The sequence below is a fragment of the Mobula birostris genome, chromosome 2 (genome assembly GCF_030028105.1).
Source record: "Mobula birostris isolate sMobBir1 chromosome 2, sMobBir1.hap1, whole genome shotgun sequence".
In the NCBI taxonomy this organism is placed as follows: Eukaryota; Metazoa; Chordata; class Chondrichthyes; order Myliobatiformes; family Myliobatidae; genus Mobula; species Mobula birostris.
In genome coordinates, this window is record NC_092371.1 from 49,757,919 (window position 1) to 49,777,299 (window position 19,381).

The window sequence follows — 19,381 nt, forward strand, 5'->3', positions numbered from 1 at the left end:
ATGATGGACTTCAGGAAAGGGTAAGATGAGGGAACACAAACCAATCCTCATCGAGGGATCAGAAGTGGAGAGAGTGAGCAATTTCAAGTTCCTGCGTGTTAATATCTCTGAGGACCTGGATGCAACTTACTGATGCAGCAATAAAGAAGGCAAGACAGTGGCTATATTTCAATTTCATTAGGAGTTTGAGGAGATTTAGTTTGTCAACTAAAACACTCAAAAACTTCTACAAATGTACGGTGGAGAACATTTTGGCTGGCTGCATCACCATTTGGTTTGGGGTGGTGGGTGACTACTGCACAAGATTGGAAAAAGCTGCAGAAACTTGTAAAATTAGTCAGCTCTATCATGGGTACCAGCCTCCATAATATCCAGGACATCTTCAAGGAGCAGTGCCTTAAGAGGTGGTGTCCATCATTAAGGAACCCCACTACCCAAGACACGCCCTCTTCACACTGTTACCATTGGGAAGCAGGTAAAGAAGCCTGAAGGCACACACTCAGCTCCTTCCCTTCTGCCTCCTGATTTCTAAATGGACGTTGAACCCACGAACACTACCTCATTACTTTTTATTTCTGTTATTTTGCGCTACTTATTTTAACATAACTATTTAATAGTCCATACATATACTGAATGTAACTCAGTTTTTTTTCTCTATATCTATTTATCACGTATTTCATTGTATTGCTGCTGTAAAGTTAAGAAATTTCATGACATATGCTGGTGCTATTAAATCTGATTCTGATCAATGCAGGTTGTTACGCTGCCAAGGAACATTTACGTGTGTCATATAGGACAGGTTTGAAGCTCGTAATGAGTCACAGACCATACCTGAACCTAACCTTTGGCTTTCTGTGTGTCTCATTAGCTTTTCAGGTAACTGAACAAGCAAAAATGTTGCAGTGTATTTACTTGTTGTTATTAGGCTTTTGCATCAACTATTTATTTAAAAAAAAGCTTGTTTTTGATGTAGAAAATCAACAGTAGTGCATCTGAATAAATGGCATAGTCTTGAATTCTCTATTTGATTACTCATAATTCTGTCAATAAATCTGGCCCTACATTATCTTGAAACTAATGGCATTATGATCACGAGATGCAAAGTGTTCCCCTGCACAACTTCTGTCACTTGCCCTGTCTTATTCCCGAACAGGAGATCTATTATTGCCCTTTCTCTAGATGAGACCTCTATGTATTGATTAAGAAAACTTTCTTGAACACATTTCCCAAACCCTATCCCATCTAGCCTTTTTACTGTATGAGAAGTATGTGGAAAGTTAAAATCACCTACTATCACAACCTTATGTTTCTTACAACAGTATGCGATCTCTCTACAAATTTGCTCTTCTAAATCCCACTGACTGCTAGGTGGTCTATAATATAATCTCATTGACATGGACATCCCTTTCTTATTCCCCAGTTCCACACACATAGCTTCAATAAATGAGTTCTCCAGCCTATCCTGTCTGAGCACTGCCGTGACTGATAATGCCATCCTTCCCCCTCTAATCCCTCCTGCGCTATCATGTCTAAAATATTAAAACTCCGGACATTGAACTGCCAAGTCTCACTAATGGTTACATTGTCGTAATTCCACATGCTGATCCATGACCGAAGTTCATTCACTTTTCCAACAATACTCCTTGCATTGAAATATACCAAACTCAGAACATTCGTCCCATCGTGCTCAACCTTTCAATTCTTAACTTTATATGTAAGCTCGACAACATCTTTCCCCACAACCACTCCAGTATCTGCTCTGGCATTCTGGTTCCTATCTTCCTGTAATTCTAGCTTAAGTCACTTTCCCTGTGTAGCACTAGCAAACCTTCCCGTAAAGGTATTAACCCTCTCCACCATAGGTGTAACCTGCCCATCTGCACAGATCCCACCTTCCCTGGAAGAATGCCCAATGATCCAAAAATTTGAGGCCCTCCCACCTGCCCAATCTCCTGAGTCACATGTTAATAGAACATAGAACAGTACAGCACAGTACAGGCCCTTCAGCCCACAATGTTGTGCCCACCCTTAAACCCTGCCTCCCATGTAGCCCCCCCCCACCTTAAATTCCTCCATATACCTGTCTAGTAGTCTCTTAAATTTCACGAGTGTATCTGCCTCCACCACTGACTCAGGCAGTGCATTCCACGCACCAACCACTCTCTGAGTAAAAAGCCTTCCTCTAATATCCCCCTTGAACTTCCCACCCCTTACCTTAAAGCCATGTCCTCTTGTATTGAGCAGTGGTGCCCTGGGGAAGAGGCACTGACTGTCCACTCTGTCTATTCCTCTTAACATCTTGTATACCTCTATCATGTCTCCTTTCATCCTCCTTCTCTCCAGAGAGCAAAGCCCTAGCTCCCTTAATCTCTGATCATAATGCATACTCTCTAAACCAGGCAGCATCCTGGTAAATCTCCTCTGTACCCTTTCCAATGCTTCCACATCCTTCCTATAGTGAGACGACCAGAACTGAACACAGTGCTTCAAGCGTGACCTAACCAGAGTTTTATAGAGCTGCATCATTACCCAGCGACTCTTAAAATCTGTCCCTCGGCTTATGAAAGCTAACACTCCATAAGCTTTCTTAACTACCCTATCTACCTGTGAAGCAACTTTCAGGGATCTGTGGACATGTACCCCCAGATCCCTCTGCTCCTCCACACTTCCAAGTATCCTGCCATTTACTTTGCCTTGGAGTTTGTCCTTCTAAAGTGTACCACCTCACACTTCTCCAGGTTAAATTCCATCTGCCACTTCTCAGCTCACTTCTGCATCCTATCAATGTCTCTCTGCAAACTTTGACAATTCTCTACACTATCCACAACACCACCATCCTTTGTATCATCTGCAAACTTGCCAACCCACCCTTCTAACCCACATCCAGGTCGTTAATAAAAATCACGAAAAGTAGAGGTCCCAGAACAGATCCTTGTGGGACACCACTAGTCATAACCCTTTCCAATGCTTCTACATCTGTACGATCTTCCTATTTATGGCCTCAGTAGCACGTGGGATGTTAGCAACCCTGAGATCACAACACTCGTGGACCTGTCCTTTAACTTTGCACCTAACTCCCAGACATCATCCCCCCTCTGATCTATGTCATTGGTACTGACGTAGATCACGACCACTGGCTGCTCACCCTACCAGTTAAGATTGTTCTGGGCTTGATACAAAATGTTTCTGACCCTGGCACCCAGGAGGCAACATACTTTTTGGGAATCTTGTTCTCATCCACAGTATCTCCTATCTGTTCCCTAAGCAATTAAACTCTTATCACCTCAAACAGGAGGAAATCTGCAGATGCTGGAAATTCAAGCAAAACACACAAAATGCTGGTGGAACGTAGCACGCCAGGCAGCATCTATAGGAAGAAGTACAGTCGATGTTTTGGGCCGAGACCCTTCATCAGGACTACGAAGAGTCTCGGCCCGAATTGTCGACTGTGCTTCTTCCTATAGATGCTGCCTGGCCGCTGCAAACTCTTATCACTACAGTTCACTTCACTTCTTTTCCCTTCTGAGCCACAGAGCCAAACTCAGTGCCAGAGACCTGAGTGCTGCGACTTTCCTCTGCTAGGCATCACCCCAATGGTATCCAAATTGGTACATCTGTTATTGATGGGAATGGCTACAGGGTACTCTGCCTAACCCTTTCAGCTCCATGATGTTACTACCTCCCAGTATTGCCTGTAGGTCAACCGCTCAGCCTTAAGAATGATTCAGAGTTCATCCAGCTCTATCTCCAATTCCGTAACACAGTCTGAAAGAAGCAATTAGATTCACTTCTTGCAGATGTAGTCATCAGAGATGATAGAAGTCTCCTGGCCTTCCCACATCTCAAAAGAGGAGCATTCCACTATCCCTTGCCTGGCATCCCCACTGCTCTAACTATGCAATAAAAAAGAAAGAAAAAAATGAAGAATAAACATCTACCTACAGCCTAAAGCTCTCCTCACCAAAGTCTCTCTGAGCCAAAGCCTGAACTCCCCTACTCCAATATTGGTCCACTCCAACAATGGCCACACCACTTAAGCCTGGCTTCTTTTTATTGGTCCTTGCCAAGTGCCTAATTCAGTATCTTTGGGAATGGTGGTGCGCACAATGTTCTGACTGCACCCACCTTTTTTCTCTTGAAATCTTTCTCCCACTATGCAAAATTCAATGTCTCGTCAGTAATTGTGATGCACAGAATGTCCTGACTCCCCCCCTCTCTTATTTTGAAACCTCCCTCCTGTTACGCAGAATCCAACATCTCCTCGGGAACTGTGGTGTGCAGAATGCCCTGACTGCCCCCTGCTCTCTTCCTTTGAAATCTGTCTCCCACTGTGTAAACTCCAACGGGTCCAAAATCCAATGATATTAATCCTGATTTTGATTCTACTTTCCAAATGAAGACATTGAGTACAAATCATATTGTGGCAAAGAGAACATGAGAAGAGAAGGCAATGGAGGAATGCACTGTGTATTCTAGCACTTCCAGTAGGGCAAACAAATGAGAAAATCTGCAGATGTTGGAAATCCAAGCAACACACACAAATGCTGCAGGAACTATCTATGCTGCCTGACCTGCTGAGTTCTTGGAGCATTTTGTGCATTACTTCCAGTAGGGTTCAACCAGCTTCACGAGTAGGAAGACCAGGTACTGCCTTTGGTATTCACAGAGAAACCAAATATAGATTGAGTGACAGCTTTGCAGAACTCCATCATTCACTCTGCAAGAAAGATTTGGACCTTTCATTTTCCCCCTCACTTTCTCTCTGTGTCCCATTCCCAGTCCAAGTACAAGCCTGTTCCAGAGAAAGCTCAAGAACCATTAACTTGACTCTTTATCTTTCTTGCAAGTGCTGCCTAACTTACTGAGTACTTCCTGAATTCTTTTATATTTAGATTTCATAATTCCAACATTTGCAATGTTTGCTGTGTCAGAGTATTATTTCAGCATTGATTATTTTCCACCTTCTTCTGCCCTAACTACTATTTCTTATTCTCATCTCCAGTTAGATCAATTGTGATTAACAAACTTAACTACTGTAACTCTCAGCTGTAACCAACTCCATTTGTGTGCAAAAGAAAAACGTGTCATTCAGTCCCACTTGGTCACCATGTCATATTTTCTCCTCCTTGTATTTCTGCAATTCTTCAAGTGTGCTGCCTGAATTACTGAGTATTCCCAATATTTTCTGCTTTTAAATGCTTTCAGCAAACGAGTGAGGAAATAATGGAATTCAGCGGCACTACAGTATTCTCCAGTGCTCCCGCCTCACCCTATCCCCACAAACTAGTGACCTTTGCATTCTCTGTTTTGAAACATGTGAAAATGACCATACGCGTAAGGAGCTGGAACACAGAGTGAGCATCAAATGGAAAATAAATTCCAAAGCAATTTTATGTGCATTGCTCTAATTTCCAAGATTTACAATCAAAATTTGTGTTTGCTTTATTAAAAATAGCCTGGTTTATATCAAAATTTAATATGTATAATATTTCTTCCTGTTGCTTTCCTACTCAGCTCGTCCAGAATAATTTTGCTTTGTTTTGCACCCATGCTGCTGGTCTAGGCAGTCACTTTCAGCACATCATCTTTGTAATTTTGGTATGTAAACTGTTCACTTCCTCAAATTTAATTCCACATGGAACTCTTTTGAGTGATTAATATGGTTATGCAAACATATTTAAATCTTTCCCAATTGCAAAACTTTTTTTTTTTCTTGCCTGCCTACATATCAGAGACATTTCATTATTTGCTGTTTGGATCTTTTGATCACATGAATTCTGGTAAATCTGAAGATTTGTTCCAGTTACTTTTTATGAATATCAGCACTATTATTAAGTGGACCATTTCAAACAAAGTTTACCTCAAGTTTGTTCACATATGTAAAGAATTTGTACAAGTCTCATCCAAATTGACTTTAATGTTTCTTAAAGTAGATGCATTACATTTTGTCTTGTCACTACCTGAATATATTTGGTTGTCTTTTATGTTCCCATAAAAAGGGTGAGCAATCTCAGCAAACCTTTCAACACTAGTTCAAATTTGCTTCCCTGAAAGATAACATATTACAGGGAAATGGAATGATGCAGAATAAGGAAAAGCTAAAACTCACAAATTCTACAAAATATTAAGAAGTAATATAGCAATTTAGAGACACACATCCATTGAAGTGTGGAACATAATTTACCTACTCACTAGTTACTCTCCCTCATAAATATAGATTAGATAATCAGTACTTGTCCCATGTACATCAAATCACAGTGAAATCCATCATTTCCAAGGACGTGCGGGGGGGGGGCAGTCCACAAGTGTCACTGTGTTTCCAGCGCCAGCATGGCATGCCCACAACTTAATAATCCAAACCTGTATGTCTTTGGAATGTGGGGAGAAACTGGAGCACCTGGAGGATATCCGCGTGGTTATGGGGAGATGATACAAACTCCTTATGAATAGTGTGAGAATTAAACTCCAATCGCTGATCTCTGGTGCTGTAAAGCATTGCATTAATCTATGTTGCACCTTGGTGGAGGTTAAGGGGATGTACATATAAAGTTTTAAAAAGAGTTAAAAGATAATTGATTATTACAAAGGAATAGGTCTAACTAGGAGAAAGGGAACCAGACCATAGGCTGGGTTTTGTGATAACTGTAATAGAGGTCATCACTTAAGCCACAGTGACTCAAATAAATATTTCCCATTTGTACTTGTGCACATAAATACGGAAATACAGAATTATTCTGCTCCTTAGCAGATTGTCTAAATATAGCTATGCTGATTGACTATAGAGGAATATGCCATGTTAACAAAGTACACATTACTGATGACAGTATAAATTAGGGCTGGGCCATCTACAACATCCTTCCATGCAGTATATTTAGCTGATAGGCAGTTTGCAAAAATCCTCTTTGTTCTTTTGTATCGTTATTTCTTCTCATTGGGCCCCATAGAAATGCTGTGTTGGTCATTAAAAAAGTGAAAATGATCACTTTAGAACTTTGATTTCTCATGGAAAGCATGAATGGTTAGCCATATGATCTGTTATCTACAGGTAGAATGCCCAGTAAATCACCGTCAGGCAGTGCACAGATGCTTAGTGGTGTTATGTATTTCTGGTTATCAATCCATTCAAGCTTCAGGCTATTTACTTTTCGTTTCAATGTACAATAGATTTATTCTGGTTTTGTTTTCCAGTGGTAATGGCTTTGCATCATTGGTATTTTGGTGCTAAATGCCTTATACTGCTACAGCAAGTTCTCAGATCTCAGAAGGATTTTTGAGTATGTATCTTCATCTCTTCCCCCATTGATTAGGGCTGATCTTATTGCACAGGACATGAATTGTACATGAAAAATGGTAAAAACCAGGGCTAATAATTTAACGTAGAAATCACTATAACTTGGCTGCCTCTTGCGTACAGTATTTTGAGCAATTTCTCATCACTTAACCAAATGTTGTTGTTGAGATTGCCAGAGACTGATGGTCCTTCAGCTCACCATGTCCATGCCAAGCAACAAATAACTCTATACTAATTCCATTGCTGCATGATATCCCTAAGTCTGATTTCATTTTAATGTAACGTTATTGGCTTATTAATTTTTGTTTTATTTCTCATCAGGTCTCTGCAACAATTACAGTTCCAGTCTGGCAATGGGTCTTGGTAAAAGTAGGAAAGAAAGTTGCACTCTTTGTAGGACTGATCGTGAGTTAATTTATTCATTATTAAAGCTGAATTCTTCTCTTTCAGCTTTCTAAAAGCCATAGAATGAAAATCATCTTGGCTTTCAGTGGATGTTCCTTGTTTCAGATTGTATTGACAATTGTTTAAATGGTGATGGGGTATGCTGAGTGGGATATTTGGGGTAGTCTTTCCTGCTGCTGAACACATTCAGATGTATGAGAGGGCATGGGGTGGCGTACTGAGCTCAAAATGGAAGGACAAAATGGTTATAGCATATTGACCAAATTTATTCTGCATGCTTCTGAACAACATACGTTAAAACACTGTTGTCAATATAACATTGGGTGTGATTTATCCCACACCATGGACATGATTTTGATGCTCTCACGGTGGCCAGTAGTTCATTAACTTGGAAGGTGGAAGGAAACCAGCGCACCCAAGGAAAACGTATGCGGGCATGGGGAGAACGTACAAACTCCTTACAGACAGTGGCGGAATTGAAGCTAGGTTGCTGGCACTGTAATGTTATGCTAACCCTACACCACTGTGCTGCCATTAATTGTTATTTTTCTTGTAGATGCATTCTAGCTTTATGTGATAACTGTACTTAGACAACAAATTTATGTTTTTCCATTGCTCCTAATCGCATCATTTAAAATTAATCAATCTTTCATTGATCCAAACCCTAACCCTAAGAGTGGGGAATGTAAAAAGAGAAGGGAAGGGAAAAATGAGGAGGAGAGGGGTAATTACTGGAAGGTAAAGAAATTGATATTCATGCCATCAGGCTACCGAACAGAATATGAGATGTTGCTCCACCAAGCTGAGTTTGATCTCATCGTGGCAATGAGACAATTGCAGATATTTTGGTATGGGAATGGGTAAAATGAAATGGGTGGAAATCCTGACTTTTGCAGTGGACGGAGCAAAGGTGTTCAATGAAATGGACCCCAATCTGCACTGAGTCTCACCAGTGTAGAGGAGGCTGCACTGGGATGCAATAGGTTACCCAATAGACTTTCAGGTGAAGTGTTGCTTCACTGGAAGGACTGTTTGGGGTCCTGAATGGTGTTGAAAGAGGAGATGTAGGAGAAAGTGAGGCACTTATCACAGTTGCAGGGATAAGCGCCAGGAGGGAGATCAGTGGGGAGAAACGAGTGGGCAAGGGAGTCATGTAGAGAGCAATCTCCACATAAAGCAGGTGGAGAAAAACTCAGTTGTCACTCCAGATGCAAAATCTGCAGCGTGGTTTCAGAGTGAAACTTTTCTTGTGTCCTTGCAGTCTAGGAGGGGATGATCTAGTTCATTAAGTCTAAGACAGCCAATCCTATTCTTCCATATAGTCCCTTGCAATCTATTTTCTCATGCTCATTTACATTGCCACCCTCCATCCTCAGTTTTCCTGCTACCCACCTGCACCTAGGTTTCTTCACATCAGCTATTTAGCCTAATTAACATGTCTTTTGGAATGAGGCAAAAACTAGTGCATCCTTAGAACAGTTCTGTGGTCACAGGAACAACATGCAAGCTCAGTGCTCAATGCACAATGCAATGGATCAGGACTGGTTCAGTGGAGCTATGAGGTGGTGCATTACCTGCTGTTCTGATTCATGTCAACTTGTATGAAGTGTAGAAAGAAAGAAATGATGAATTTGGTCCTTATTTTTATCTCCACTGGTTTTAATCAACTACAGATTTTAAAGTTGAACCCAGTAATGGACCTCTTACAGAATTAAGCAGGTAAAATATTGAGCAGGAAGGTTGATTTGTTAAACAGTGAAAAGCCATCACACATTATGCTGATTGTCAGTTTAATCTTGTTATAGTTTTTATTTGCTATCATCAGTTAGGTAGTATATTTCTAAAAGAGCTGCTGTAAATGCTCTAAACTTGCCAATTTTTTTTAGCATTGTATTTTGATTGATTGTTTTAGTTCTCACCACTCGAAGTCTGGACTTTGTCAATGACAGATATATCTTTTCCTTTTTTCTCTTCTGCTCAGTGGTATATTCCACCGTTGATCACTATCGTTACAGTTAATGGTAACCTGCCAGTTATCATCGTCATGGCCATTGCCACTGGTATTAGTCTTGCTGTTGCTTTCTTGTTACCATGGTAAGTTTTATGCAGTCACTGTGATGTCATGTTCTAGATGAAACATGTTCCATTAATGTGATGAGTAATAAGCTTCAGTGTGTTGAAATTTTAAAGCAAGGTAGAATATAAAGGGAATGAGCGATTCAGAACCTAAAGAAGAACAGGGTTAAAATGGACAACAAACCAAAATGAAAATCAGAAAGAGAGCTGAAAATTTTAACTGAGAAGTTGCTTTTTTAGCAAGGTCTTAGTAGAAGGAAGTTTGCATTTAAGAAGAGTTTCCTGTGTTTATTTTTGGGAGAGTTTCAGCTGAAATACTACATTGCCCAATCATTTTGGAAACTTGGAGCTATGTTAGTTTTTAACTGTTTGCTTGTCTGCTAGCCAATTCCAGGTGCACGGCTTATTGTTCTGAATTCTTTTTCTAGGTCAATGCTGCCAGATGTGGTGGATGATTTTCGAGCAAAGAACCCTCGTTGCATAGACCTGGAACCACTATTCTACTCCTTCTATGTGTTCTTCACTAAATTTGCTGCAGGGGCTTCCCTTGGATTTTCTACTTTGTGTTTGCAGTATGTCTCTGTTATATATTCTTGAGTATTTGCTTGATCCAGGCTTATAGCTGGCTTTGTATTTCATAGTTCTAGAGTGTGAAATGTGATGTAAAATACAGGTATATTACTCATGTTCACAGTAAGCACTGGCACATTTCAATCTTTAACAATGTGCTTTGGTAAAATGCTTGTTTCATAGACATTATCCTTTTAATCACTCCTTACATTAAATCTTTCATTTATTTGAAAGGCTGTATTCCCCAACTTCCCACAGGAGTCTGTTGCATTCTGGGACAGCTGAGAGGTCATAGGAACTGTTGATGGAAGTCGGTTACAATATCCCACTCACATTTCAGTGATAAGGATACATAACCTATCACTAAGTAACTGTAAAAAGAGACATCCTATGGCCTCACTTGTGAAAGACCATGGAAACAAGCTGAAGGTTAGATGCCAGCACATCTGATCAGCTGCTGAATTCAGCATTGAATTGGTCCAATGACTCTTAAGTTTCATAGACACAGGAGGCACTGCAGATGCTAAAAATCTAGAGCAATACACGGAATGTGCTGGCCGACATTTCAGGCTGAGACCCTGCTGAAGACTGTCCTGATGAAAGGACTCAGCTCAAAACTTTGACTGCTTATTCCCATCCATAGATGCTGCCTGACCTACTGAGCTCCCCCAGCTCATGCGTGTGTGAGTTTTGTGTCATTTCAGCTTTTGGTGAAATCCTTGTCAAAACTCTAAATCACCACTATTGGTATAACTCTGGGAATGATATAGCATTGAATTCAATTTTTGATTTTTAAAATCTCATTCTGTCTTCTATTATCAGACAGAAGGTTGAAATGGTGCTCAGGTATCTGGATTGGACTGAGATGCTTTGATTCTTTCATCATGACCTTTTTAATATAAATCAAATGGCAGTGCCGGGCCAGAAAAAGATCCCTGATTCACTAAAGAAAAATGCATCCAGGATTCTGTGCTTCATTAACCGAGGCAAGGAATCCAAAAGTCAGATGTTAATGCTAGACATTTACAAAGTAAGATGACAAGGGGATACTTTAATGTATATTCTAACTGTACAGACTTTTTGATAGGGCAAGTGGGAAGTGTTACCACTGATAGGTCTGACAATTGAAGGAAGCGCAGAGATTTAAAATTATTTTCAGCATTTACTCTTGGTCCTGTGTTGGGCCTTGGCAAGTGGTGCAGTTGCTCAGCGTTGCAATGTCAGGCTTGGGATACCACACTGAATTTGGGCCATTGCTGGGGACTGGCAGTGGATGTTCCATAGACTGTCCAATTCCTACAGATTTTCTCAACACTAACAGTAGGATGTGATATGAACTGCTACATCCATCTCTGAAAAGTTCCAAGCTTGTTGCTATAGAAAAACCCCACCGTAGCAGCTGGAATGAATGCTTCAATTAATGATCTGGAATTTCTAAAAAGAGTTATAAGTAATGATGACAGCAAAACTACCAAATTGTCTGCAAAAATCTACCTATATCACTGACATCATCTGTACGTGGCAGCGGACTCAAAGGTGGCATCAGCACTTCAGTGCTCTCTGAAATGGATCAATTCAGTGGCAGTTAGGGATAGGTACTAAGGGTTGCCAACAGCAGCCTGAAAAATGAATAAATATGTTTTAAAGAAAATCAGGCAAATCTCAACAAAAGGCTCCTTATGCTCCCATCAATAGACACCAACAGTCTGAATCTGATGCAGCCTGAGTTCTGTTCAGGGTATTTTGAATAAAGGATTTTGATTGTGACCGTGTGGGTGAGAAAAGGTAGAAGTGGACTGTCTGGAAGTAGGAGTGTAATTAGTTTATCGTGGAGATTTATTGATTCAAAACTGATAAAGAGGCTAAAATGGGACAGCTGTTACTAACGGCACCTAAAATATTCCCACTTAAACCATGAGCTGATAATCACAAGTGAAAGTGAAACAAGAGGATAGACCATCATTCCTGCTGTGGAAAACTAATTATCACTGCACTGAGCTATTCCTTTGATTTGCAGGTTGTGGGCATTAGCGGGGCTCACATATGACCTAACACAGTCTCAGAGATCAGGTTGATCTATCACATGCCTATAGGTATATATTACATCTTCTGCAATACTTAGCCAAACTGGCTCAACCTTCAGAGCAAGGGGAGGGGATTGATAAAGAATCTCTTTTGTAACATACAGTATAAGCAAGTCATCTTTGTTTAATCAGAATCAGGTTTAATATCACTGGGATATGCCATGAAATTTGTCTTTGCAGCAGCAGTAAAAAGAAATACATAATATTAGAAAAAAACTGAATTACAGTAAGTATATATATATATCCTCAGAATAGAGGGGCATCTATTTAAAGCAGAGATGCAGAGAAATGTCTTTAGCCAGAGGATGGTGAGTTTGTGGAATTTATTACCAGAGGCGGCTGTGGAGGTCAGGTATTTGTGTATTTGGCAGAGATTGATAGGTTCTTGATTAGTTACGGGAGAAAAAAAGCATCAGCCATGATTGAAGGGTGGAGTAGTCTCAATGGGCCAAATGACCTAATTCTACTCCTATGTCTTATGGTTTTTATGGTTTGTGCCTTCAGCCTCCATACCTCCGTATCTCCTCCCTGATGGTGGCAATGAGAAGAGGGCATGATTTGGGTGATGGGGGTCCTTAATGATGGATGCCACCTTTTTGAGGCATCACTCCTTGAAGATACTCTGGATACTACAGAGGCTAGTACCCATAATGACAATGACTAAATTTACAAGTCTCTGCAGCTTATTTCAATCCTGTGCAGTGGCCACTCCGCACTTGCATGCCAGATGGTAATGCAGCCAGTTAGAATGCTCTCCATGGTACACATGTAGAAATTTACAAATGTCTTTGGTGACATCCCAATATCTCCTCAAACTCCTAATGAAATATAGCTGCTGTCATGCCTTCTTAGTAGCTGCATCGATATGTTTCAGTATAACAATATGTATAATTTTAATTTATTTTGCTTCTGAAATGTTATGGTGTTAAGGGGCAGAATCACAGCTTTTATGAATCTGGATTTATTTTTACCTATAGTTATGGAAGCGGAGGTGGAGGTGAGAATGGCCACAGTTACACACGTGGTTTGGTTTCAGTTTACCACCACAGAATTGCTTTATGGAAGAAATAGTGTGTAAGCGGAAGGCAAAGAAAGTAATGCTAGAAGGGAAGAAAGAATGTTTTTTTCAGTTATACTTTCCGCAACCTATTCTATCCCTAACTGTTTGACAGTGGAAGTAATACTTTATGAATCGTAATGTGTTGACAGCAAGACCACACAGACAGCAATAAGCAGGCACTTTGTTCTACTAATGCTGTTAGTGCTGGCAAGACTCAAGAAGTTTGTAGCTCATTTGTATAATGGAGTCTTTTATATCTAGCAGAGTGCAATCAGGACGTCAATTTAACATTCTTCAAATGCAGCTATTCTGACAATAGAGCAATTCATATACCCGCCACCAAAATTGTATCAAGTCTTTCAGCTGGAACACATGACTAACTTTGGGGTAAGGGAGAAGGGAGTGGTGAGAAGTGTGGTTTTGTGTGTTCCTAACTATCATCATTGATATCATTACTGATGCTACCAGAACTTTGGAAGAGAATAATGTCAGGAAGGGACTAATACTATTCTTAAAATGAACGTCAGACTTAAATGTTAGTGCAACCTAGTTTTTCAGAATCAGGTTTGATATCACCGGCTTATGCCATGGATTTTGTTGTATTTTCAGTAGCAGTACAATGCAATACATAATAATAGTAAAAAAAATCTGTGAATTACTGTAAGTATATACGTCAGAAATTGGATGGCAGAGGAAAAGAATCTGGGAGTGTGTGCCTTTTTGACTTTTTAAAATTGCCTTCCTACTGCCTGTTATGCAGCTGGCATTTAAGGCAGCAAGATGGGGCCTCTATCTCTGGCAGTGTTTAGGGCTTCCTTCATCTTGTCAGTAGCTCGGTTTCTGCTCATGCAAATTCTGGGTGGAGGCTCAGGAATACCGTCGCACTCAAATATAGAATGATTCTTCTTTGATGTTTCCAAAACAATTTTGTTGTACCAGTCAGGGTTGTTAGCCCTGAGCTAAACCCCAGAAACTGGAGGAATGGTGGACCACTCTACCTGTTTGGTATGGGTGACCCTGACAAGAGCCAAAGCATCAAGCCCTGACTTCAGCCAACATAGCTCTCCGGGTCATTGAGGCACGCAAGCCTCCAAACCAGGACATTTGTGGTCCTGTTGGAGATTTTTAAAAATGAAATTAGTGTAAGTGAGGTAGTACTGCCCCACTGTAATGTGATGTTCCAAAAAAACATTGGTACTTCAGGTGGTTGGACATGAATGGTCAATGGACTGTCTTTTTGCACTATCCTGTTCCTTAATGAGTTCATATCTTATATCATTGTTGTATTTCTTGTGCATGGATACATTTCATTAGCTGGCATGTTAACAACTCTCCAGAGTTTACAGGAGTTGCATTATTTGTGTATCTGTTCAGCTTTTCAGGTTACAGACCAGGTTCCTGTGAGCACGTTCCAACTGTGGCAAAGACACTGAAGGTGTTGATGGCACCGGTCCCAATAACGCTGGTGATCATTGGTTTAATAATATTCTATTTTTATCCAATAAACGAAGCTCGAAGAAAGGAATTAAAAGTGGAGCTTGAAGGAGTCGTGTAAGTGTGTGGATTATCAATCTCTATATATTTTTTGTTTGGGTCTTTGGTTGAGAAGAAAGTTAGCAAGAGTGAATTGATTCAAGTGAAGTTCAGGATTTGTCTGTACCAGAAACCCCCAGGTTACCACAGGGTTACATTCTGAGAGCTGGTTATAACTCAGAAATGAACAAAGACGTGTGTATGTGTGTGCAAGAGCCTCACAAAAACAACTGTGACAGTAGAGTGAGCAGGCATGGGTAGAGTGACGCACAGCCATCTGCACTGACTCCCAGCTCTGCTCGACTTGACCCAGCTCCCGATTGGAGGTAGAGCTCCCTCTCAATAGAAGAGGCTTGCAAACTTACAGCGGCTGGCAAATGCAATCCCATCCATTCCATATGTATGGGTTGACCTTATTCTGGCACTTGTAGCGGGGAGAACCTGTACACAGTGCTTAAGGACAGAGGGTAGAATAATTGAATATGTTTGTAACTGCCTCCCTGCCCAGTCACCTGGGTCTTGTGTGGGATGAAACTAAAGTACTGAACAAAATTTGTCCTTTTTACACATCCATCCCACTCCTTCTCGAAATGTCCTGCCTAATAATTGCTTATCTCACCTGCCTTGTCTTCTAAGGGAATGACCTTGATTCCACTCCTTCTCATTCTCCAAAGTGTCTACTGATTCTATCTCCAATGTGTAATCCAACCTAATGATATTTTGTGTGATGTTGCCAGGGCATTTCTGTTATCTATCAGATGTAATAGGGTGAGGCAGTCATGCCCAGTCACAACCATGGAGCTTTGAAAGGAAGGGTGCTTTGTAGCCTGCTATTCCTGTACATGCAGGCTTTCCAGGAGGAAGAGTGGGAGAGTGATATAGCGTAGCCAATGTGTAATTAGCTCATCTGTTTTGTGTGTAAATGAAGGAATCTTTGAACAATGATAAAGAATTGAAGAATAACTGGAGTATCAGTGTCTTAGTACAGGTGATACTCCATGTGTGTACTTGTGGTATACTCATGTTCTTTGGGTTTGCTGAACATATTTTACACAAACCATATAAATAGCAGCACTGAACTGTCTTCTGGGAGGTACAATATATTCAGGTTTATTACTTGAAAATGCTAGCATCATACTTTTAGATATCTTTTGACAATTGAAATTAAAATATTTAGATTGGTTTAAAGCATTGCTTATTTCTTTACAATCTGTATATAAAGGAGTAATTAATACAGTTATTTAATGTGTTATTGGTTATCTGTCAATGCTTTACTACTATTTAAAAAATGAAACAGTTGAGAATACAAAGGAGAATTAATCATCCCTTATTGTTGCACATTTTTGCTTTTGTAATATGCTATAACAACAAACTATGAAACTACATTCACTTAATTATTTTATTTGTGAAGCAATTCTTGAAAAGTAACATTGGCCTGTATCACTCCTCATAAGCAATTGTGCTGTACAAGGAAAGTTGCAGTATCAGTTACCATCATGAAACAAAGCAAATTGTAGGATTTGAATAGATCAGAGAAAAGCTTTGTACGGTTGTTATTATGTAACCTGATCATCAACAATATCTTTCTTTGATAGAAAACACTGGGAGATGGAACTTGAAGAGAATACACTTTAAAGCAAAATGAACACCCTTCATAAGACCTGTGACTTGTGCGGATTCTGGCTTCAGATGGGTTGAGATGCAGAGTTCTTGGAATACAGATATAAGGATGACAGCTCACTAAAGTGTGCTTCCTTGTGTAAATAACCACATCTAGCTCATCAGTGAGTTGTCACAGAGAGATATGGAGACTGAAGTAGACCACAACAAACCAAACCTTGCCTCATGACCCATTATGGCCAAAACAACCTCAAACTAAAAATAAAGGGAATTTGTTTTTAGTTTTTTTAATTAAAAACATGTTTATTAGTTTGTATCAAACCATGCACTAACTCAGTCTTCTCATACAGCAGAAGTTTATTAAGGGACCCCAGTGCTTTGGATGAGATGCAGAAGTTGAGAATATTTCTTTGACACTTATTCTTTTTTTTAAACTTCTGCGTGCCACATTTGACATTATTGCAAAGGAAGCAAGTATGAAATGTAATGTCATAAATGCAGGTTACATTTTCAATATCTCATTTATAAAAGATGGATTTAATATATAATATCAGTTAAACTGAGGCATGTGCAATAAATGAATTGAACTACAGAAGCCAACTGCAAAAAGAAAAATCCCTATAATAGTGTGAATTTTGCCTTGTAGTCTATGGGAGAGAGGCCTTCATCATTGCTTAAGTGTTTCTCCAGTCAAACTTGTGTACAAGTATAGGAAATTAGTTTATTAATTTTTGCAGCAAGCATTAATATAGATTCAGTAAAATAATTTAATCCAATGCATACTGCTCCAAATGCCACTTAGTTTTGGTCAGAATCATTTGAAAACTATTTGGGAGAGCAATGACTGTGTTCATGCTGTCAAAAGAACAGAATTTCAATCCTTTAGTGCTCTAGTTTTTGCTCTAAGCTGGTACATGGAGGTTAATGGTTGTTAATTTTTTTAAGTATTAAATTAAATACTTCTCAGAAAAATGCCACTATATTTTTACACAATACTAGATAAATGCACTGCATAAATGTGAACAAGTATGAAAATGTTATATTAAAATAAGTAAATGAGTAATAGGAACAAGAAGGATATATGTAATTGGATGTTTATTTTTGGTGATGTTATGGGGTGTTTAGCATTTTCTGAAAATGATTTAAGCTCTTGATTTGAAGAATGAGCCATTCTGTTTTTGTTCTGAGGTCTAGTTGATGGTGAATCTGAGACTATTCTGCTATTATTGAACTGATCTTAAGAGGACTGATGCAATTCATGCTGACAGCGGTTTCTTGGAAAAGAACCAAAATATAACCACTTCCTACCAAGATCTATTACTAAATTTAAATACAAAGTAAATTAAACTGCATTCTGTACCAATATACAAAATGACTTGAGAGGCTCAGTAATTTTTTCAGTGCTCCTCCTATGGTCTCATTCATCCTCTAAATTTAATTTTCAGGTACGAACAGTGTATTGTGAATGAGATCAAAACAAATCCAACACAAACAACATACAGATGATTATCTGTTACAGACTTCAGTAAATAATCCTGATACAGTTCCCAACCTCTGGATTCAAATAGTGAAACATTTGACATTTCCGTAAAGAAAATTACAACATGTAAATGATGTGTAAAAAGCATTGTGACTTTATGCAGGAATGAGACCATTGGCAGCTTCCAGTAAACAGTGTAAATTAAATGACAGTGGAGGACTTCTGTGTATAGAAATTAAAAATCTTATTAATAGCAACATACCTTTCAAACAAATGATGATCATAGTGTACCATGATTTCTGTTCTCCCCTCATCGACCCTCTTCACCCCCCCCCCCAGTAGTCTTCTGCTGCTATAGCCCATCTCTTTCAAGGTTCAACATGTTCTGTATTCAAGCATGCTCTTCTGCAAACCACTGTTGCAACATATAATTATTTGAGTTACCGTCGCCTTCCTTTCAGCTTTAACCAGACTGGCGATTCTCCTCTAACCTCTTTCATCAGCAGGGTGTTTTTGCCCACAGAACTGCCGCTCACATGATGTTTTATTTGGTTTTCCACACCATTCTCTGTAAACACGAGAAACTGTCATATGTGAAAATGCCAGGAGGTCAGTTTCTCAGCTCAAACCACTCTATCTGGCAACAACAATCACTCCCTGGTTAAAGTCACTTAGATCACGCTTCTTCCCCATTCTGATGTTTGGTCTGAACAACTGAACCTCTTAATTATGTCTGCATGCTTTTAAGCACTGAATTGCTGATTAGATATTTGCATTAGTGAGCAGGTGTACAGGTGCATCTATAAAGTGGCCACAGAGTGTATGTTAGTATTGAATATTTTTAGAAAGTAGTTTATTGTAAAATATTTCTGAAACTTAATTTGTAAAATCTGTTGTAAGTTTATATCTTTTGTATTCTCTGATTACATGACGTGAATTTACTTTGCTGTTTGCAAGATTACATATTAAATTTATTAAATGTTTCTTTTCCAACTTCTTGACCAGTTTTAATTATAACTTTGGTGTTCCCAGTGAATGGCATTGGCCTAACTGAACTTCGGATTTACTGTGTTTTATTAATAATATACTAGACAAGTATTTATTACAGGCAGTCTCAATTGGTTTATACAATAAATTTAACCTATACAGATACTCTGTTCTCAAATATTCAAAGTGCAAAACTGGCTCCCCATTAAACTGAGGCCATAATGAACATCAGCCTTAAAATCAAGTCTTATTTCCCCTTGGACTTCGCTGTCTTC

The 19,381-nt window shown here is 39.5% G+C and overlaps 1 protein-coding gene across 2 annotated transcripts in view; it reads left to right on the top strand.

The window, feature by feature from the left end:
* LOC140186393 (sodium-dependent lysophosphatidylcholine symporter 1-like) overlaps positions 1–19,061 on the top strand; it is a 38,625-nt gene extending 19,564 nt beyond the window's left edge. For both annotated transcript variants that reach the window (XM_072240626.1, XM_072240616.1), the window contains exons 8-14: positions 755–876; positions 5,515–5,598; positions 7,613–7,696; positions 9,678–9,790; positions 10,201–10,344; positions 14,861–15,037; positions 16,615–19,061. In XM_072240626.1, coding sequence (XP_072096727.1) covers positions 755–876; positions 5,515–5,598; positions 7,613–7,696; positions 9,678–9,790; positions 10,201–10,344; positions 14,861–15,037; positions 16,615–16,654 — 764 coding nt within the window. In that variant the 3' untranslated portion in view covers positions 16,655–19,061. The remainder of the gene's footprint in view (positions 1–754; positions 877–5,514; positions 5,599–7,612; positions 7,697–9,677; positions 9,791–10,200; positions 10,345–14,860; positions 15,038–16,614) is intronic.
* Positions 19,062–19,381: the final 320 nt, after the last annotated feature.